This window comes from Metopolophium dirhodum, chromosome 5, assembly GCF_019925205.1.
Source record: "Metopolophium dirhodum isolate CAU chromosome 5, ASM1992520v1, whole genome shotgun sequence".
Classification (NCBI taxonomy): Eukaryota; Metazoa; Arthropoda; class Insecta; order Hemiptera; family Aphididae; genus Metopolophium; species Metopolophium dirhodum.
The window spans coordinates 38,056,821-38,076,459 of NC_083564.1; the positions used below are offsets into that span (position 1 = coordinate 38,056,821).

Sequence of the window (19,639 nt, forward strand, 5' to 3'; positions counted from 1 at the left end):
TTACTTATTATTAATACGGTAGCCAGTAAGTTGAATTAATATTATAAAATTACAACAAAATAACTAAAATTGTTATTCTTGATTATTTAATATGTAATTTCGTCCAAATTTGATCATAAAATAAGTATAAAAAAAACTGCTTTTTATATTTTTGAGATTTTTTGGTTGTATGTGTTTTTAATATTTTTCAACTACTATTATAACAATATAACTGGAACCATAACAAATACAATTTTATTGACAATTATAGAAAAAAAATGTCATCGTGTATAGAAAATACTAATATAAACAACTAGTGAAAATTGCATGTATCCATGGTAATTTGTTTTAAAGTTACACAAAAACCAAAGTCAATTTCGCGTAAAAATTCCCGGTAATCCTTATTTTTTCTTTTGTTTTACTCGTCGCTTTTGAACACTAATGGTAAAATGGGATTTTGAACTCCTCAATACACCAACTAGATTCACTTTCCCATCGAACAAGATTCAGAAGTGGAAAATCGAAGCATTATTTCAACTACTCATCATATACACAGACACAAAAAAAAAATTAATGAAAAAAAAAAATTATAAAATAAAAAACACATTATTGTAAAATCAATATATTCATCGCTCCGCTCAGAATCGAAAATTATATAAAACAATTATTAATAACAATTACGATGTTAAAAATAACGCTTAAAGAAAATATATATTAATATGATCGGTTTTCGAAAGTGTCATCAGTGGGTGCGGCTTCTTTCCCCAAATGATGTAAATCATGTTTTATTTGTTTCCCTCTTACCGCACATATACTCATTAATCATTATGTCTTAGATATAGATTGTATATTTTCTTCTAAAAATAAAAGTATGATCGGTGTTTGGAAAAAATTAAATTTAGTATTCACACATTTTAAAAACAAAATATATATAGTTTCTGAGTTACACGAATTCCTCGTGTAAAACAAATCAACCTGTATACTATAACAGTAACTATAGTTGTATCTACCTAATGAAAATAGTAATATTGGTTTATCATATCCTACTAATATAATAAACGCGAAAGTTTGTAAGTATATTTGTTACTCTTTCACGTCAAAACTACTGAATGAATTTTAATGCAACTTTACAATAATACAGCTTATACATCAGAATGTTTTAATTTTAATTTTAATTTAAAAAATATGTAAATTGTATACTTATACCGTTTTAAGTAAGAAATAGTCGCTGGCTGAAAATAAATAACATTCAAACAATTATTATAATTATGTAGTTTAGCAAAAAAAAAACAATTAATCAATCACGGAAGCGTGATTTTGTTTTTATACTAGCTGAACCCGTGCACTTCGTTGCCCGTTAAATGTACCAACTCTATATGACTCAAACTCTGTTCAATTCGTTATTTAATATTCGGTCTATGATGTTCAAAATTAATCTTAACTTTTCCGTTTCCCGGAATAAAAATTCTGATTCGCAGCTGTATATTATCAGGTAGGCTATCTACCTGCGGTAGATCGCGGACCCCGTGCTGTTTGTACGTAAGTGTATGATTTAACTCTCAAGTATCAAAGTTATACCAAGTTTATCGTATTATACCTATGGTGGATTAATATAATAAATTAATACAAAATCCTCACTGTTGTATTTTTGACATCTAAATTTCCTACTTTTCCAGTGGATTTTCCTAAAATGTTCTTTCATAGAAACTTTCTCCGTGATATACTCTTTCGTTTAAAGAAAAAAATAAAGAAGATCTGATAAGTAGTTCCAGTTTATTATGTATAAAGATTTTCATTTCACATTTATATAGTTAGAAGATATATATTGACAAAAAATAATAGTACAAATTAACAAACATGCCCGTAACCAATAGCAAGCAGTAAACAAAGAACTATTATTATTTTAATCTGCAACTAAATTTTTTATTATTTAGTTTATTTTTTTCGCGCAACATAATCCAGGAACTTTATTTTTAAGCTTAAATGCCTTGCAATATTGGCACACATCGTTAATTATGATACTGATAATTTAAAAATTTGGGGATTGAATTTACAATTATTTACAATTATAATTTAAGGGCCCCAGAGCTATTAATTTTTTTAGCATAGGATTATGTATTTATTGATTATATTAATCCACCGTAGGTGGAATTAAGTAAAAACGACAAACTTGGTATAACTTTGATACTTTAGAGTTAAATCATACACTTACGTACAAACAGAACGGGGTCCGCGATCTTGCCTACCTGATAATGTACTGCTGCAAATCAGAATTTTTATTCCAGGCAACAGAAAAATTGAGGTAAATTTTGAAAACCATACACCGAATATTAAATAACCAACAGAACAAAGTTTGAGTCATATAGAGTTGGTACATTTAACGGGCAATGAAGTGCACGGGATCAGCTAGTATATTATAATTCATAATGTTTGCCATTGCGGGACGACGATTCGAAAAACCTTAGCAGGCACGCCTATTAGTAACACGCTGTTTTATGTACACATCTACCACCACAGCATGCACATTTTATTCAACTATATGTATAATAGAACAACAGAAATATTTAAATCATACCTTTTTCACGCTCTTCGGGGTAGGTACTTTGGGGTCCGCCTTAAACATTTACGTTAGGGTGGGAGTTCCGGGGTACGACGATTTCGCTATCTGTCTCCGTCGTGGCTCTCGGCGGTGGCGGTGCGTGGTGTTGGCTGTTTTCATTATACATTTTTATCTTTTTTTGCTTATGTCAATCAAATTCCGTTTTCGTATCTGCTACTCTTGAATTAGCGACCGTTTCAAAATTATCGGTCCCTGCTATATCTAATTATTCTTAAGGCTTCCTTTTAAACCGACTCAGCGCAATAGTTACTCTCAGCCTGTATATACAGCCGGTAATGCGGTTATAACCACCGGATGATTACGAAAATCAAGCTGATTGCAACTGAAGCCGTCCCGCGGCGCCCGTCAAATTACCGCCCCGAGATCGGGACTTAAAAAAAATATGATATTCTAAAATAATATTAATAAAAAAAAAGCCGGTAGGAATCTACCTGTCCTCAAATTCAACCACCTCACCACCCCTACTGCGCACGTTCTCCTACGATTTTTTCCACCATAACGCACACACGATAATATTATATTATTACAACCACCACGACGACGTTCGTTTTCATAATGTCTGCTTAGCTTAAATCGACCTCCTCACCATAGCCGTCATTCGCGTGTCGAATAAAAAACTATAATATTAGAATAATATATTATATATATATTATCCGTTGAGTAAAAATAATAATAGTATAATCAAACGGTGCAGAAATATTCTGTTATGTTATTATTACTATGCGTTACATTTCGCACGTTTTACAAGAATTTTAGTTGTGGAATCACTGCAGCTGTATAATGACGCGTGTGGGTATATATTTCAAGTGTTTTTATACTACCGCGTGAACTATGCGATAATTGGCTTGCGGTGTGTATACGCGTTGTCGGACTTAAAACCGTCAACATTTTTTAATAGTTTTTTCCTAATAATAACAACATAATGAACCTTATAAAAAAATTATTTTTCACAAATACACACGTTTGCACGAATTCCCAGAAAGTTAATTATAAAATAATTAAGTGTATAAGTACCTACTAATTACATATTGTATATTATATATTATGATATTATTACCTTTATTTACTGTATAACATTGTTATTTTTTTTTTCAATTACAGACCGTCATATCAGATGACCTCATGAGCCTCATGAGCCAATGTGACTACGGACGCCAAATATTCATTCAAACGGCATTTTACAAAGTCAGTACCTAGACGGCCTTTCATAATAATAATAATAATCATAATAATAATTTATTCAATATTATTTGTATATATTTATATTTATTTTCTGGCCAACAATAATATTTTATACATTATATGTATAATTATTATTACATTTTTAACTATTGGTATTTCGTTTTATTTTAGAAAATCGTATATTATTATATACCTACTTAAACTCTGTACAACCATTTTAAAATAAGTACTATTATTCAGTTAGCTATCATATTATTATAAGGATATTATGTTTCAAACGAATATATAAAAAACCACTATCGTGTTATCTGCACAACTTATACATTTGAATAATTCGTGGATTTCCATCACGAATATATTGGTATACATTTACGTAAGAATCGTATTTTTTAGATTATGAGTTTTTGTTTTTTTTTTGGAATTTCAAATATTTACTATACAATCTGTAAATATGTTTTTTACAACAAGTGTAAATTATGTAGGGGTAGTAGTTATTGGACTGTAGTCTCGAAGGAAGAATCCATCCAGTTCGTGGCAATGACTAATGGTATTTAATCATTTAAGAGGTCCCGGAACCATTTACGTTTCAAACGTCTTGCGGGGTCACCTGTGATGTTAAGAACAGATAAATTATAGAGATTAGAGGATTGCGATGGTTGGATAGAATTGAGTGAAAGCTTTATAGAGAGTTTTGCCTAAGTAAATTATGAGTTAAACTTAGACTGTTTTATAGTTGGTTTTACAAGGACATTTTTTTTTTCTGAATACATATTTGTTTGAACGTTTAAAATAGTATCTAAGCCTAAATTGTTGACTAAATAAATAAATAAATAAATCAAGTATAGTTATTATTTTAAAAAGATCATTTTTTAATTATCCCAGTAGCTTTCCTATACATAATGAAATGTTACAACCAAGTGTCCGTGAAGCATTTCAAGGAAGGTTATAATTGATATAACCAATATATTGATATATATAGTTTTAATTGATTTCTATTCAGAATTGTCTTTCATACCTGTGCAATAATTTGTCATGACTTAAAATTTCATGTCACAACACAAACGTAACATACTCGTTTCTACTGTGCACCCAACTACATCCAGCTCTTGCAATTGTCATGCATAAGTATTTTTAAATATTTTATCGTAATATGATTAATATTTAATATAACACTATTTACCATCGTATTTTTAATTATTCAGTTAATTATATCCAGTTGTGCGTATTGATTTACGAATATTTGAAATATTTTTCCAAAAGGTTGTTTTATGATGAGTTTGATATATATCATTAATGTAAATCGAGAAAAAATGCTTTAAACTTTTTAACGCCTTCAAATACAATCGCTATATAAATTTATTATTAAGTATTTTTCAAATAACTGAATTAATACAACAGTGGTGTAATATTATAATATTTGATCCAGTGTTTTATTCAGAAATATTCATATGTAAACCCAATTTTTATTAAACGAACTAAAAATGTATTAATACTAATTATAAAAGTCATAAATCTTTAAAAGCACCTTCAAATAGTTTAAATAACTAGACGTTTTTATTTACTCAAAAAAGAAGAAAAAAATGATAAATTACAAGTAATTAAAATATTTTCGTTTGTATTTATAAGCTGGTTGAATAATTTCGTCGTAAAATATTATATTCTTGGTCACAATTTTTATTCAAATAATATCAAGTATAGTTATATTTTATAATTAAACTGGCGAAACATTTGTTTATTATCTTGATCTTAAAATTACTAATTTAATCAAAAGTTCGTGTCACGAATAAAAAATACGAATCAAGAAAATCGTTGTTCAATTTTATCTTTGTATTATGAATGTTTAATTAAATTTAAATTATTCGTCTTACCTAGTTGAATAATACTTTTTAACCTTCACCAGAATACTCAGTGAAAATTTTACTATTATTTAATATTAAATGTGTTATTATTTTTTATATACTAAAAAACAAATTTCCAACGCTGCAAAACAATTTTTTAAGATTAAAATATCAACCACAAATTAGTCAATAATAATGACATTTTGAAGTATTTTACGATATTATGAAAATATAATATAGTATGTAATATGTATGATTAAATTGTTTTTACATGTATAATAACATGTAAAAATATAATATAATATAATATTTATATTGATTTATGTCATAAAATATATTTTTATATTTAACTGACAGCTTTGAATTCAGGCAGACAGGATTTGCGAACACGTATTTGTTCAATGTGATAATAACTGTACGTTAGCGTATTATTTAGAAACTTTTGATTCAATTATTTGTTACTGAAGGATCAAAAGTTAAGCTATTTAATCTTATTATATTACATGACGTGTACGTTTGTTTCGAATTATCTTGACTAGACTTAACGCACAAGAGATTGACAGAAACAAATTATTATTTACTACAAATCTATTTATATATATACTAACTGAACCCGCGCACTTCGTTGCCCGTAAAAAATTACAACTCTTTTAAAAATTGTGATTGTTCAACTCCTTTTGGATGTAACTCGCTGCAGTTGGTGTAATTAAGCCACCCTGGTAGGTAATCTGACTACTTCGGATCGTGGACAATGCGTGACAGTTTATCAGGTAGGCAATCCAACTGCGGTGGATTGCAGACCCACTGATCAGCGGCTATAAGTGCAACTCAGTTACTACTTACTAATTTCTACTATTTATTTCTTATATAACCAATAACAACCATTTATAAACAAAACTGTCCAACATAAATCTCAAAATTCCTATCTGCGCCACCTCTTCGGGTTGGACTTACCGGGGCAAATTGTGAATCCAAATCATCCAGAAAACCACTCAAACACTCACAAAAAATTTCATCAACATCGGCACAGCCGTTCTCAATTGATTAATTACTACTATATTAAAGCTACTAAATAAATTGCATTATTTCCACTTACCATACCATGGACTTTGAACCAAATTAATTTCTTAGAATATCCACCTTCAATATGTTGTACCTACCTAAGTAAACAAAATACGAATATATATTTTTTTATTTATTTTTGACTTAACGCTAAACAGTTAACAGTAATTATAATATAATGTAATTATGTTTACTAATCATTATAAAATTATCATTATCAGAAACTTATAAAATGTGTTTTTAAAACTAAGACATTTGAGTAGTTAATCAAAAAAATTATTAAGCATATACAATATTGTAAGGGTTCACTTATTAGTTATAATAATGTCTAATGATAAGTTTAAGAATATAATTTAATTTTTAATAAAATAATCCCAATACTATAATAGTTTAGAGATTACCTATATTAAAAACGAATTGTACGAATGGTTTTCCCGATATTTCATCATAATTAACAATATTGATTTAGTTCGTGATAGGATTATTACACGTTTCAAACAACATAGTTTGAACTAAATGTTAAACTTAAACTTTAAATACTAAAATTAAAAATTAAATAAGAAAAATATTTTACATTATACCTACGTATATTATGGTATATTTATATAGATTGTCAAATTTTACTTCTCGGAACAATTCATATCTACGCATATCTAAACATACGCATAAGAATAAGGTCAGATTGCATGTAGCTTGAAACCCAACGGTCGCTGTTCCATATTTAGGTATACAATTTACACGTTTATTTTAATTATTCGTTATAACTAATTATTTATTAACTTTATCGGACTAAATGTATGCCAATAACACTCACAAAGAATGTGGCTTTCTATTGGTGAAAGATTTTTCGAAATTAGTTCAATAGTTCCAGAGATTACCCTCAATAACGTCAACTAACGATTCCTCTTTATATAATAGTATAAATAACAGAGATTTGTGTCTTAAAAAAATATATTTTGTCTAACTGAGTCTTACACACATAACTTTGTACTTACATTAATGCTGAAAGTTTGGATCTGAATTAGTTACCATGAAATTGTAACGGACCATATCCATTTCGTCATAACGTATATTAGATAATTAGAAAGATAACTAAAAAGTATAGTAAAGAATAATAGATAAGTTATTCTAGTATTATACGAGCCATTGGTCAAACAGGTTCATATCCAGGAAAGGGGTGGCAGTCAGCCGAGCGTTCACATTCTCTTAGGCATATTACTTTAAAACGCAGTACACATTTACATTTTAACTTTAAATACAAAAAAACATATCATATATATATATATATATAAAATCGCATATTATATATATAATAACAGGATGTGGGTACTATATACCATATATATTATATACATATACGACACATAGACTATAAGAAAGTACATAGTACCTAATAATTAATATTTGGTGTTTCGTGTATATTAAAATATATGGAAATGGTAATGTGGTTTTTGACCCAACTAGGTGTGGGATACAGATAATAACTTTACGTATTTTCGTATGGACAACGGATAAGTCGATGGACAAGGGGAAGGTAGGAGAGTAGGAAGCTTTATAAAACCAGACCCGAAACGGCCTGGATTTAGACGTGTTTCACCAAATATAGTACAGACGAGTATCTTCACGTCACTATGTGTAACGATTTTGTCATTTTGGACTTTTTTCTAAAGAATATTTTACAATAAACAGCGTTAACTTTTCAACGAGTCTATATTTTATTAAACATCCTTAATTCTTCCTCATATCTACGGTCCTGCTACCTGCACGATAAGCTAAGCTATTTAGACCAATAGCTAGTTTATTACAAAATCTTCATATTTCAGAATTTATTCAAATTCGTACTTTTTAAGAACTAAAATCAAAACCTTACAAGGGTGGTAAAACAATTATTTTGATAGATTCTCTTAAAAAAGTATCCATATGATAGTATTTTAAAGAGTTATTAAACAGTGACGTATCAGAGATACCAATAGAAGCATAGAATATTCACAAGAACAGAAAATGAACATTAGAGAAGAAACCATGAGAATTATTAATAGCCTGAACAACTGGAAGTCCCAGGGATCAGATGGAATACTTAAAGAAATAATATAGTATGGTGCAACCATAATAAGTTAGATAAGGAGGTGATACACAAGCTACATTTAAGGCCAAAAACACTAGTTATAACAAAAACAGAAATTATAACCATCATATCAGCAATTTAGTTGAAACTGACCTGGAGATGGACACATAAGAATGATGAACTGATGTAATTAGAAACGATTTAGAAAAGGTGTATGAGATGAATCAGGACAATAAAATTCAGGACATTTTCGATTAGAAAGGTGTGGTGGTAACAGCCATGCATTTTTCAGAACTATAAAAAAGAAGAATCCTAAGAAAAAGACAAATTAAAATATAATAGGTGTAGAAACAATTGGATCGAAAATAAGAGTTAAATGTCTTGAAGTGTATCTACCAATTATTTTATAATATACTATCACCATTCACCGGAAATCAATATACAAACGTTCTTAAATATTGTACTTAAAGTTATCTCGTTGAACTAACTGTAATTTAGTAGTAAATGTTAAATTAAAATTTATCGTATGACACATATTATTATGATTGATTTTACTCACTAAAATGAATCGAACAACAATGTATTTATCGTTGCGCATCTCGTATGTAATTTTGTGTTACAATTTTTGCATAGTATTATGTCGATACTTTAATAGCCTCATGACCATAGCAATAAACGGGTACAGTCATTATATTTGCATGGTGTGAGTATGTGACCAATTCAATTGAATCCCAATGTATACTGATCATGGTAAATTGACCGTACTACAATAGCTGGTGTCAGAGTTATTTGGTCACGTTAAAATAAGGGTGGAAATAATATGAACAACAGTTATTTAGGACGTCTTCCCCTACTTATAGAAGTATTATACGGTTAATTTTTTTTGTAGTTAATATTAGTGGTGGTACCGCTCAAATAAATGTGAATATTCTAAAATTGTATATTATTGATCAAAGTTATAATATTACAGTTAATGTTAATAATTTAGCCAAACAACATTGGGTCTCTGAAACAGTTATTACCAATCTAGTTTAATACATTTTACTCATTAATGATTATAGAATTTATTAATTAATAACACTAATAATTCCAATTTTCTTATGATCTTAAATATTTATACGACTTTACCAATAGTATAATATGCTATAACAATATATTATTTTGACATTCCTGGTAAACATACATAAATTGACTTCCAAATAAGCATATATTAGAATTTTTGAACAGTCTCTTCAATTATTGCCGTTTACAAATATATTCTATAACATAAAGTAAAAACGTTTTCTTATTGTATTTTGTTGTAATATGAAGTCGAAACGACACTACGAATGCGGTATTACACATAATATATTGTTCAAGTAACTCAATAAAACCGCAGAAGTTTAAATCAAAATTAACTTTTAATATATTATTATTAGGTATTTAGCTATTTTTTATTTCAACAAACGTCAGCGCACGGCGCTGGGCAGTGTTTATTTTTCTTATATTATATTAAAATCAGGAAAGTTAGTCCGTGTTAGATTTATTACAGGTGGTCTTAGACACGCCTCTTCAGGTGGTGTGACTCATCTTGTGGAAAAAGTTCAAAATAATCGAGTCCAAGTCTGAAATATCGTTGGCGCAATCACCGTGATCGTGTCGAGCAGTGGAAGATCCGGCAAAGTGGGTCTCAACTGTGTCTCGTTGTTGAAGTGGCATCCGCTGTTGCTGTCGCCATGTTCGACCGCTTTCGGCGTAGCGGTTAACGCGTTCGGCACTATGACGGTCACTGTCCACCGACGTACCGACAATGCACTGGCAGTTTTGACGTTGTTCCGGTTGTGGTTCCGATTGTCTTCGTTGTTGTTCCGGTTGTCGTTGCAGTGGATCCGTTTCGAAGCTCCGATTATCTCGGCACGTGCACGCGTACGTCTTTCGGCCAAAGTTGTATTCGTAGTGATCGTAGTTGGAGTATGGTACGAGGGGGACGGATGCGAGACTGGTGTTGGTGTTTGAAGTGAACGAGGAGGTGGTTGCTACGAACGTCGTCTTGTTGTTGAACCGGATGTTGGGAACGACATCGTGCTCGGTGCGGGGTGTCGCGTACGCTTGTAGGCGGATTCGCCGCTCCCGGTCGCGGAGCACCTGTTCCCGGATGCGCTTTTCAGCAGGTGGTTTGGCCCACGACACGTCGACTCGGACGCCGGACGCTTCGTCCACTGCGCCGTCCAGCGCGTTCATAGCGTCCCGAGCGTCCGACCGACGTTCGAAGTGAATGAACGAGTAGTTCTTCAGGTTCTTGACTCTTTCAACCTTGCCGTACCGGCCAAACACGTCAGCCAGTGTGCGCTCGTCAAGCGTGCCACCGTACTGTCGGACGAACAGAATCCGGACGGTGGCCATCTGTTGGGCGTCCACTTCCGGTTCCGGATCTGCCCAGTCGACGATCGTCTTGCACCCAAACACCGTGCACCGAGACAGCCGGCGCTTGGCCTCCGCGGCCGCCGTGCTGGACTCGTAGTCCAAGAAACAGAAGCCCCGGTGCAACAAGGGGTTTTCGAAGTTCTTGTACGTGATGACGCGCACCAGGCCGTCCGTGTTCCGGCTAACTTCCTCGCAAATTTCTACTTCCGATTTCACCTTAGGCAGGTTTCCCATGAACAGCCTACGCGCGTCTTCACGGTTCGGCACTCCCGCGGCCGGCAGACCAGCTATGCCTGAGGTGATGGTGGTGGTCGTCGTGGTAGTGACGGCCGTGACGGTGGAGGTGGTGGTCGTGGTGATGGTGTGCGGAGACGATGTCTCCAACGTCACCGCGACTGCCGAAAGATCCGTCATGGCGTAGAGTGAAGTGATAACGATTTTGTTGTTGAGATATTATTATTGTCACTGTTATCGCAGCACGAAAGTATAGAACTGTTGTCGTGAAGATTGGTCACACGAGTTTCTTCTTTTTACGTAATTGAAAAGTAGTAATTATGGATATCTGTAAACAACGAATGTTACCAATAATTTCTCGTGTTTGTTTTACAAAACATCGGGTTGTCAAAAGATTAAAAATGATATCAATTGTGGCCAGAGATTTTTGTCTTTAAAATCAGGTGATTCGTTGATTTTTCGTATCCGACAGTGTAAACTGCGTAATTTCGGTACACTACTCTAAGACAAGACAGACGGAAAGTATTTTTATTTTGCTATAATTATCATTCTAGATAATATTATGTTATTCGACCCAGACGAAACTTCGTAGAGATCATATTATCATTTTTAACGTTTCTAAGTGATTTTCGATAGAATAACAGAATATTATCGGTAGGTACATAATATTTATTGACAAATAACAATATTTTATTTTGTTTTTGTTTTTATTACATTCATTTTTTATCCTTGTTCGATTATATTTTCATCTTAACAAATCACAAAATAGGAATTTTTTGTTTTGTATTTTCAACAATATATTACGTAAAATACTTCCACCTCAGGAAAATCGTGTGAACAATAAAAACAGCGTTTTAAAACGTACCAGCGTGTTGTTTTTTTTCTATTAGTTTTTCGACGGTCACTTATTCTGGATAGCTTCTAAACAGTTATTATAACAACGAGTAAACGGGTGTCTCATCCTCATGACATAACTTGGCATTATATTCCCCTTATTCAGCATGTTTGTATTCTTCCGATTCTACGGTGAGATAAAAGATTTAACATTTTTTTTTTTTTTTATTGAACCAACAATAATACTTTTAGCTGTTGTTTTTTCTTAGACTTTGTGTGGGAGTAAAGAAGTTGTATAAATAATAAACGTACATGAACGATAGTATACAAGTATACACATTACACATACGTTTTAAACTGTTTTTTTTATATATATTGTTTCCGAGAATTCTTTCTGATGTAAAAATGTTTTAAAAGTTTCATAAAGTTCCATTATCCATTGGAAAGTGAACCCTGCAAATGGTTCTTTGCAATAGCCATAATCTCGCATGACATGCTATTATTAAAACAATTAATTAAATTTAAAACTTTACAGAATCATTAGTTGAAGACACAATTAATAACCTAAAATAAATTAAATAAATTTGTTGTTTTTGTACCTATATGTATTATTTTTCAAATCTATGTTATTTATTTATTTCGACCAAAATTATTTTAGTGTATATTTACTGGTAATAGTCTTTGTTTTATCTTCAATTTATTAGATTTATAAAGGATTCAAAAAAATAATTAGAATTTGTAATTTTTTTTTTTACTTCGGCCATTGTAAAATCTTAACAGAATACTAAATTAATGAGACTTTACCAAAAATCAATTTTGGAACTAATGATTGGTTAACACTGAACATTGTTTACGAATTAGTGTTATTTAATATTTATTTTATTATGTAAATACTGTTGTTATAAAAAAGTAATAAGTATGAGTTTTTTTTTTAAAAATTATTTTGAACACAAAATATTTAAATTTGTTTTACACATTGTATGTGTATCCTTTACAAATGCACACATATTTTATGTTTAATTTAGTAACTGAAAGATAAAAATAATAAAGATGGCAAAGTGAAATTCATATTCGAGTCTGATATTTTTATTCTCTCAATGTTGTCTGTTGGGTATGACGACTGCGTCAAAATATTTAAAAATTATACAATAATACATTAGGCATAACAAATGAATAGGTAATATACAAACGCGTAAAAAAATGCTAACATACTGAAGTGGTAGACGATTATAATATATGTGTATATATAAAATTATTGATTATCTACTTAGTACTTATTCTACAAGTCTTAAAAATGTGGGCAATTGTGTACCTTTCTGCTGTACAATACCTAGGTATCGAGTAGTGCCAGTTCACTGTAATTGATGTGTTAAATTTAAATTCAATGCTAAATTGTATACGGAAAAGATTTTGAGCAGATGCGATGTATTATTATGTATGGTTATTTTAGATTATATATTTATATTAATGTTACTAATATATATATATATATATATATATAAATATTAAATATTGTTAATTATAGTAATCTAAATAAGATGTACCCACAGACAAGTTATTTCATAAATTCAAAGAACAACCTTTCAATTCTGAACTTAAAATGAAATATAGAAAATATAGAAATGAATGAAGCTATAATATAATAGAATAAAGCTATAGTATAATAAAATAAACAATAAAAATGTAAACATTTCTTCGATTATTGATTCTGAAAATAAAATAATGACTGATGATTCTGATATTGCTAATGAATGTAATACTTTTTTTACTACAGTTGGTGAAAATATTGCGGATAAAATTAAGACCCATAACCCTGCTATTAACTATAAATCCAAATCTAAAGTTAACTCAAATTCGATTTTCCTTAGTAATATAACTAAGGAAGAAATTAAAACATATTTTCAGCTGCAAAGATAGTGCATCCTTTTATAATTGTAATTTGTTAAACCAAAAACTGAGATAGATAGTTGTCTATATTTGAATTCCATTAGAGAATATTTTTAATTTGTCTCTTTCTTTAGGAATTTTCGCAAATTTATTTAAACATATACTTTAGCTGTACCACATTTTAAACACGGTAATAAATAGGGCTGGGATTTTTATGCCGTCATCTTTTTTAATGATGTTTTGAAACGTCGGTCCGTAAATATAAAATGTAATTTGGGTGATACTGATTATGTTAAAGTATTTTTTTTTAATTTTTTGACAAAATTTAATTTTAAATGCATTTTTTGACAATTTGTTCATAAAATGTACAAAAACTGTTGCGATTAACAAGAAACTTTAGAAAAGCTTCTGACAGTACGAATAATAAATTATATAGCACGACAAGACGTTATCGTTAATAACAATTTGATCATAGCTAGGCCTCGATAAGTATTACTGAATTAGTAACCGTTAAGTACGTCCATCGTCGTATCATCGGTGATTGATTAAAAAAAAGAAGAATATTAATAATATATTTTGATAAAACATATTATATCCTTTTTTCCATATCAATAGTTAAAAGTTTTAATATTTTATGGAACCATTAAAATTCATAATGACATATGTCAAGAGATACATTTAACAGGTACTTGTAATAATTGTAACTATATAAGTGTAAGAGGTGCAAAATCAGTGAAGTATCTGGGTGTCATGATTAATAAGATTTTAAAATGGAATTTTTATACTGACTCAGTGATTAAAACATTAAGAAGTATTTTTGGTAAATTTAAAACATTAAATAATATTTTGTTACCTAACAATATTAAAAATGTTTTCTGTGCTACTAGGTATATAAATACATACTTTGTATATAGGGTGGTACATTCGATAACAATTTTAGTTTGCTCAGAACTACTATATACTCAATACTAAGGATACCATTTAACAAACCCTTTCATTCGAATACTGATATACTATATAATACTTATAATATATTTAATTTGGAGAAATCTCATGCAAAAGATGAACTAACAAATCTGTATTCTTATACATTTTAAAGTGTCAGCTTCAACCATAATTATTCTACTCATCAAAAAATATACAATGTTTTTAGATAATAGATTAAATAAATATAATGCTAAAATTGGTAAAAAAGATTCCTTTAATATAGGTAGATATTTATGCATGAAATACGATTTACTTATTAAACAATTATTATTTATAATAATCATGAACATTTTTAAAAGTATATTAAGTATAAGATTAAATATTGTTTGTAAAACCCATATTCATCAATTTGTACTGTACTTAAATATTGTTCCTGTCGGCTGTCTTGTAATTTATTATTTAATTTAATTATTACTTATTACTTATTATTTACTTTTTATTTGTTTATACTTAATTTTAATAATTTGATAAGGATTATTAATTTAATTATCTTGAAATTGTAAACTCACCTTTAAAATAACAACTGTTGTCTTCTCCACAAACATAGGATTTAAATACATTTTACTTATATAAGGTATGTATTCTTTTTAAATGAAATAAAGTTATTATTATTATTATAAATATAGAGAAAAAACTGAAATAAACCAAAAACGGTCCAAGTGAAGGCGTTTTAACTTTTTGGTAACCATGCTTATCAAACAATTATTTTAATAATATTATTAACATTTTTACAAATGTTTGTATTTTTTTTTTCCAAATTACTCTAAAAACTATCCCAAAAGTACCAACTAGATTCGACTTTTTTCCAGAAACCTCCAAGTTGACAACATGGGCATTTTTTTCTATTATTGACTTCAGATGCAAAAAAAAAAATACACATCATTGTAAAAACGATACATTTATCGTTATGCTCAGAATCTAAAAAACATTGTGTTTATAATACATAATTGTTACTCTGTAATTATTTCATATTACGTACAATATTCTATATTTATATTTAATTTACTAGATCTAAGAAACAGAGTTACCTACATAAATACCATTCATAAATAATATAATACTATATGTTATAATATGATATCTATGCCAGAAAGTTTCACCACTATTTATAAAAGTTGGGTTCAAATGGGCAATTTAAAGTTGAAGCATTTTTGTATTCATAATTGCTGTTGAAAGTGGAGCTTGACGGACTAATGATGTTAGCATTAATATAATAAGTAATAACACGACAATATGATTATGTATAAGTATAATATATAATAACGTACAACTGGACAATTAAACTGTGACTATACGCACACACCGCGTACACTCGGTATGACGGCGTCTGCACAAGTGATTATTACATACATCAAAGGCCCTATTTATATGAACAATCGAGGCCATCCCGTATCCGTATATAATATAGAAAGCGATGGTAAAGGTGTTACACAGCTATATCGTAGCTGCATAAGTATCTATTAGAAAACGACACGCACGTGTGTTTACATGGTTTGAATACTAATATTAATTGTATATTTCAACACCCTCCCTCAATTAATAATTTCTTTAATTGTAGTCACTCCTACAGCTGACCGCAACTTCTCGAATCGTTCCTTAACCAAAGGCTTGGTTAGAATGTCTGCAATCTGGTCCTCTGTTCCAATGTACTGTAGTTGAAATTGTCCTTCTTCGTATTTCTCCCGTATGAAATGATATCGTACGTCTATGTGTTTTGTCCTCTTATGAAACTCCGGATTTTTAACTAAACGAATAGCACTCTGATTATCAACGAATAATGTCGGTTGTTTATCACCTGTTTTTGATAAGCTTATTATCAACCGCGTAATCCACATGATCCCTTTTACAGCTTCACTGGCCGAAATATATTCAGCCTCTGTCGATGACAATGACACACAATGTTGTCTCTGCGATGTCCATGAAATTATGCTTGACCCGTATCTGAATAGAAATCCTGACGTTGAACGTCGTGTCTGAACGTCACCTGCGTAATCTGCATCGCTAAATATTTCTAATGACAGTTGTGTATTATGATTAAAATACAAGCCATAATTAAATGTTCGTTTGACATATCGTATAATCCGTTTTACCAAGTTCCAATGAGCTTTAGTTGGTTTTGCTAAGTAACGACTAGCAAAGTTTACTGCATATGCTATATCTGGTCTCGTTACCTGTGATAAAAACAGTAAGCTACCTACTGCCTGCCTATAAGGTATTTCTTCACTTAATATCTCCGTTCCTTCCTTTTGTTCAATAGTATGTGATTTGTCTATCGGAATTGAAAGTTCTTTGGCGTCCAGCATATTAAATTTATTAATTATGCTACATGCATAATTTGTCTGATGCACAAATAATGAACCATTTTTCATTAAGTTTACCTGCATACCTAGAAAATATTCTAAGTTTCCCTTTTTAACCTCAAACTCTTTCTCCAAGTTTGTTAAAAGTTTCTCTATAATATCTTCATTATCTGCCGCGATTAAACCATCGTCAACAAATATTGCAAGAATAATTTGGCTGTTATCAGCTTTGAATACACATGCATCCGCTTCGGTACATTGTAAACCAAATGCATTCAAAAAATTCTTAAAACGTATATTCCAACATCTTGGACTTTGTTTTAAGCCATATAAACTACGCTGAAGCTTACATACTTTATTCGATCCATCTTCGTATCCTGGTGGTTGTACCATGTATATTTCTTCCTGTAGTTCTCCGTACAGAAATGCTGTCTTGATGTCGAATTGTCGTAGTATTAATTTTTCCACAGCTGCTACTGCGAATATCGCCCTAATTGATTCGTATCTGACCACTGGCGAAAATGTTTCATGGTAATCTATACCATATTTCTGTGAACAACCCTTAATGACCAATCTGGCCTTAAATTTATCTATACTACCGTCAGTTTTATATTTTGTTTTGAACACCCATGCATTTCGTAATGCAACTTTATCCTGTGGCAAATCGACTAGAGTCCAAGTCTGATTTTCGTGTAATGAATTAATTTCGTCGTTCATAGCATTATTCCATTCATTTTTGTTTGACCCAGTAATTGCCTCATCATAATTCAATGGACTGACACAGTTAGCAATAAAAGTCTGAACATTATACCTGTCCGGCTTCTTAAGTGTATTCCTGTCACGTAGAACCATAACATTTCTATCATCGACTATGTTTTCGTCCTTTTCACGCACGCCCGTTGAATTAATTTGAGTGTCTGTTAACTCTATTGTGTCAGCAATTACATTTTCATAATTATTACATTCGTCTTCGAATATAATGTCTCTGCACACGGATATTTTATTTGTTTTCGAATACCATACACGATAACCTTTCGTGCTGTTCGAATAGCCAACAAATATTCCTTTTTCACTTTTTGGATCCCATTTCTGACGTTTTTGCTTTGGTATGTGTGTATATACCGCAGTACCAAAAACTCGTAAATGTTTAATATCTGGCACGACTTTATAATATAACTCGTAAGGTGGCTTACCATTCTGTGAACTCGTCCCGGTTAGATTAAGTGTATAAACGGCTGTGTTCACAGCTTCTGCCCATAATGATACGTCAAGATTTTTCGCACATATCATTGTCCTGGCAGCTTCTACGATTGTTCTGTTATCACGCTCGACTTTCCCGTTCTGTTCCGGCGTATATGCTACCGTAGTTTGGTGTCGTATGCCATATTTCTGTAGAATACCTGTAATATCCTTGTTTACAAATTCTAACCCATTATCAGTCCTTAATATTTTGACCTTAGATCCTGTTTCTGTTTTAACACTTTTTATAAATGTTTCCATAATATTTTTTACTTCATATTTATTTTTAATAAAATATACCGTTCTGTAACGTGAGTAGTCATCTCTAAATAATAAAAAATATTTTGACATACCGATAGAGTCCCTCTGCATCGGTCCACATAAATCTGCATGTATTAAATCGCCGACGTTAAAATATTCGGTCTCACTTTTACTGAACGATTGACGGTGTTGTTTCCCGATTATGCAGTCGCTGCATACAAATTGATCGTCCTTGGTTGAATAATCAATATTATGTTTTGCTAAACAATTCCTCACGTATTGAATATTCTGGTGAGCTAAACGCTTATGCCATACTTCTAATCGTCTTTCTACTGCAATGTTCGCATAACATTCAGCTTTCGACGGTGTTTCGACTTTGATCTGTAATTCAAACAACCTACCGCATCTTGTGCCTATGCATACAGGAATCCCATTTCTTTTGAACACACACGTTTTATTGTCTGACGTTAGTTCTAAACCTTTGTCCAACGCTGACCCGCACGAGAATAAATTAAATTTTAATCCCGGCACGTGCAATACATTTGCCAAGTAATTTTTATTCCAATTACCGTTCACGTATGATAATATATTAATATTACCTTTTCCTGTTGCGTACAGATTTGTTCCGTCACCTATTGTTACCTGTTGTGTATATTTCAATGGTTCATAACTTGTAAACCATTCTAGGTTCGCGCTCATATGATCCGACGCGCCTGAGTCTAAAACCCACGTATCTGTCGTAGTTTCA

General features: G+C 30.9%; 2 protein-coding genes across 2 annotated transcripts in view; one reads left to right on the plus strand and one right to left on the minus strand.

Annotated features, from left to right (window-relative positions):
* Positions 1-19,639, plus strand: part of LOC132945825 (atrial natriuretic peptide receptor 1-like) — a 340,723-nt gene that overhangs the window by 161,934 nt on the left and 159,150 nt on the right. Inside the window, 1 exon segment of the mRNA XM_061015608.1 lies at positions 3,701-3,784. Within this exon segment, the coding sequence (XP_060871591.1) occupies positions 3,701-3,784 (84 nt within the window).
* Positions 10,298-11,563, minus strand: LOC132945827 (uncharacterized). Its single transcript, XM_061015609.1, has one exon. It carries the CDS (start codon positions 11,561-11,563, stop codon positions 10,298-10,300), a length of 1,266 nt encoding a protein of 421 aa, XP_060871592.1.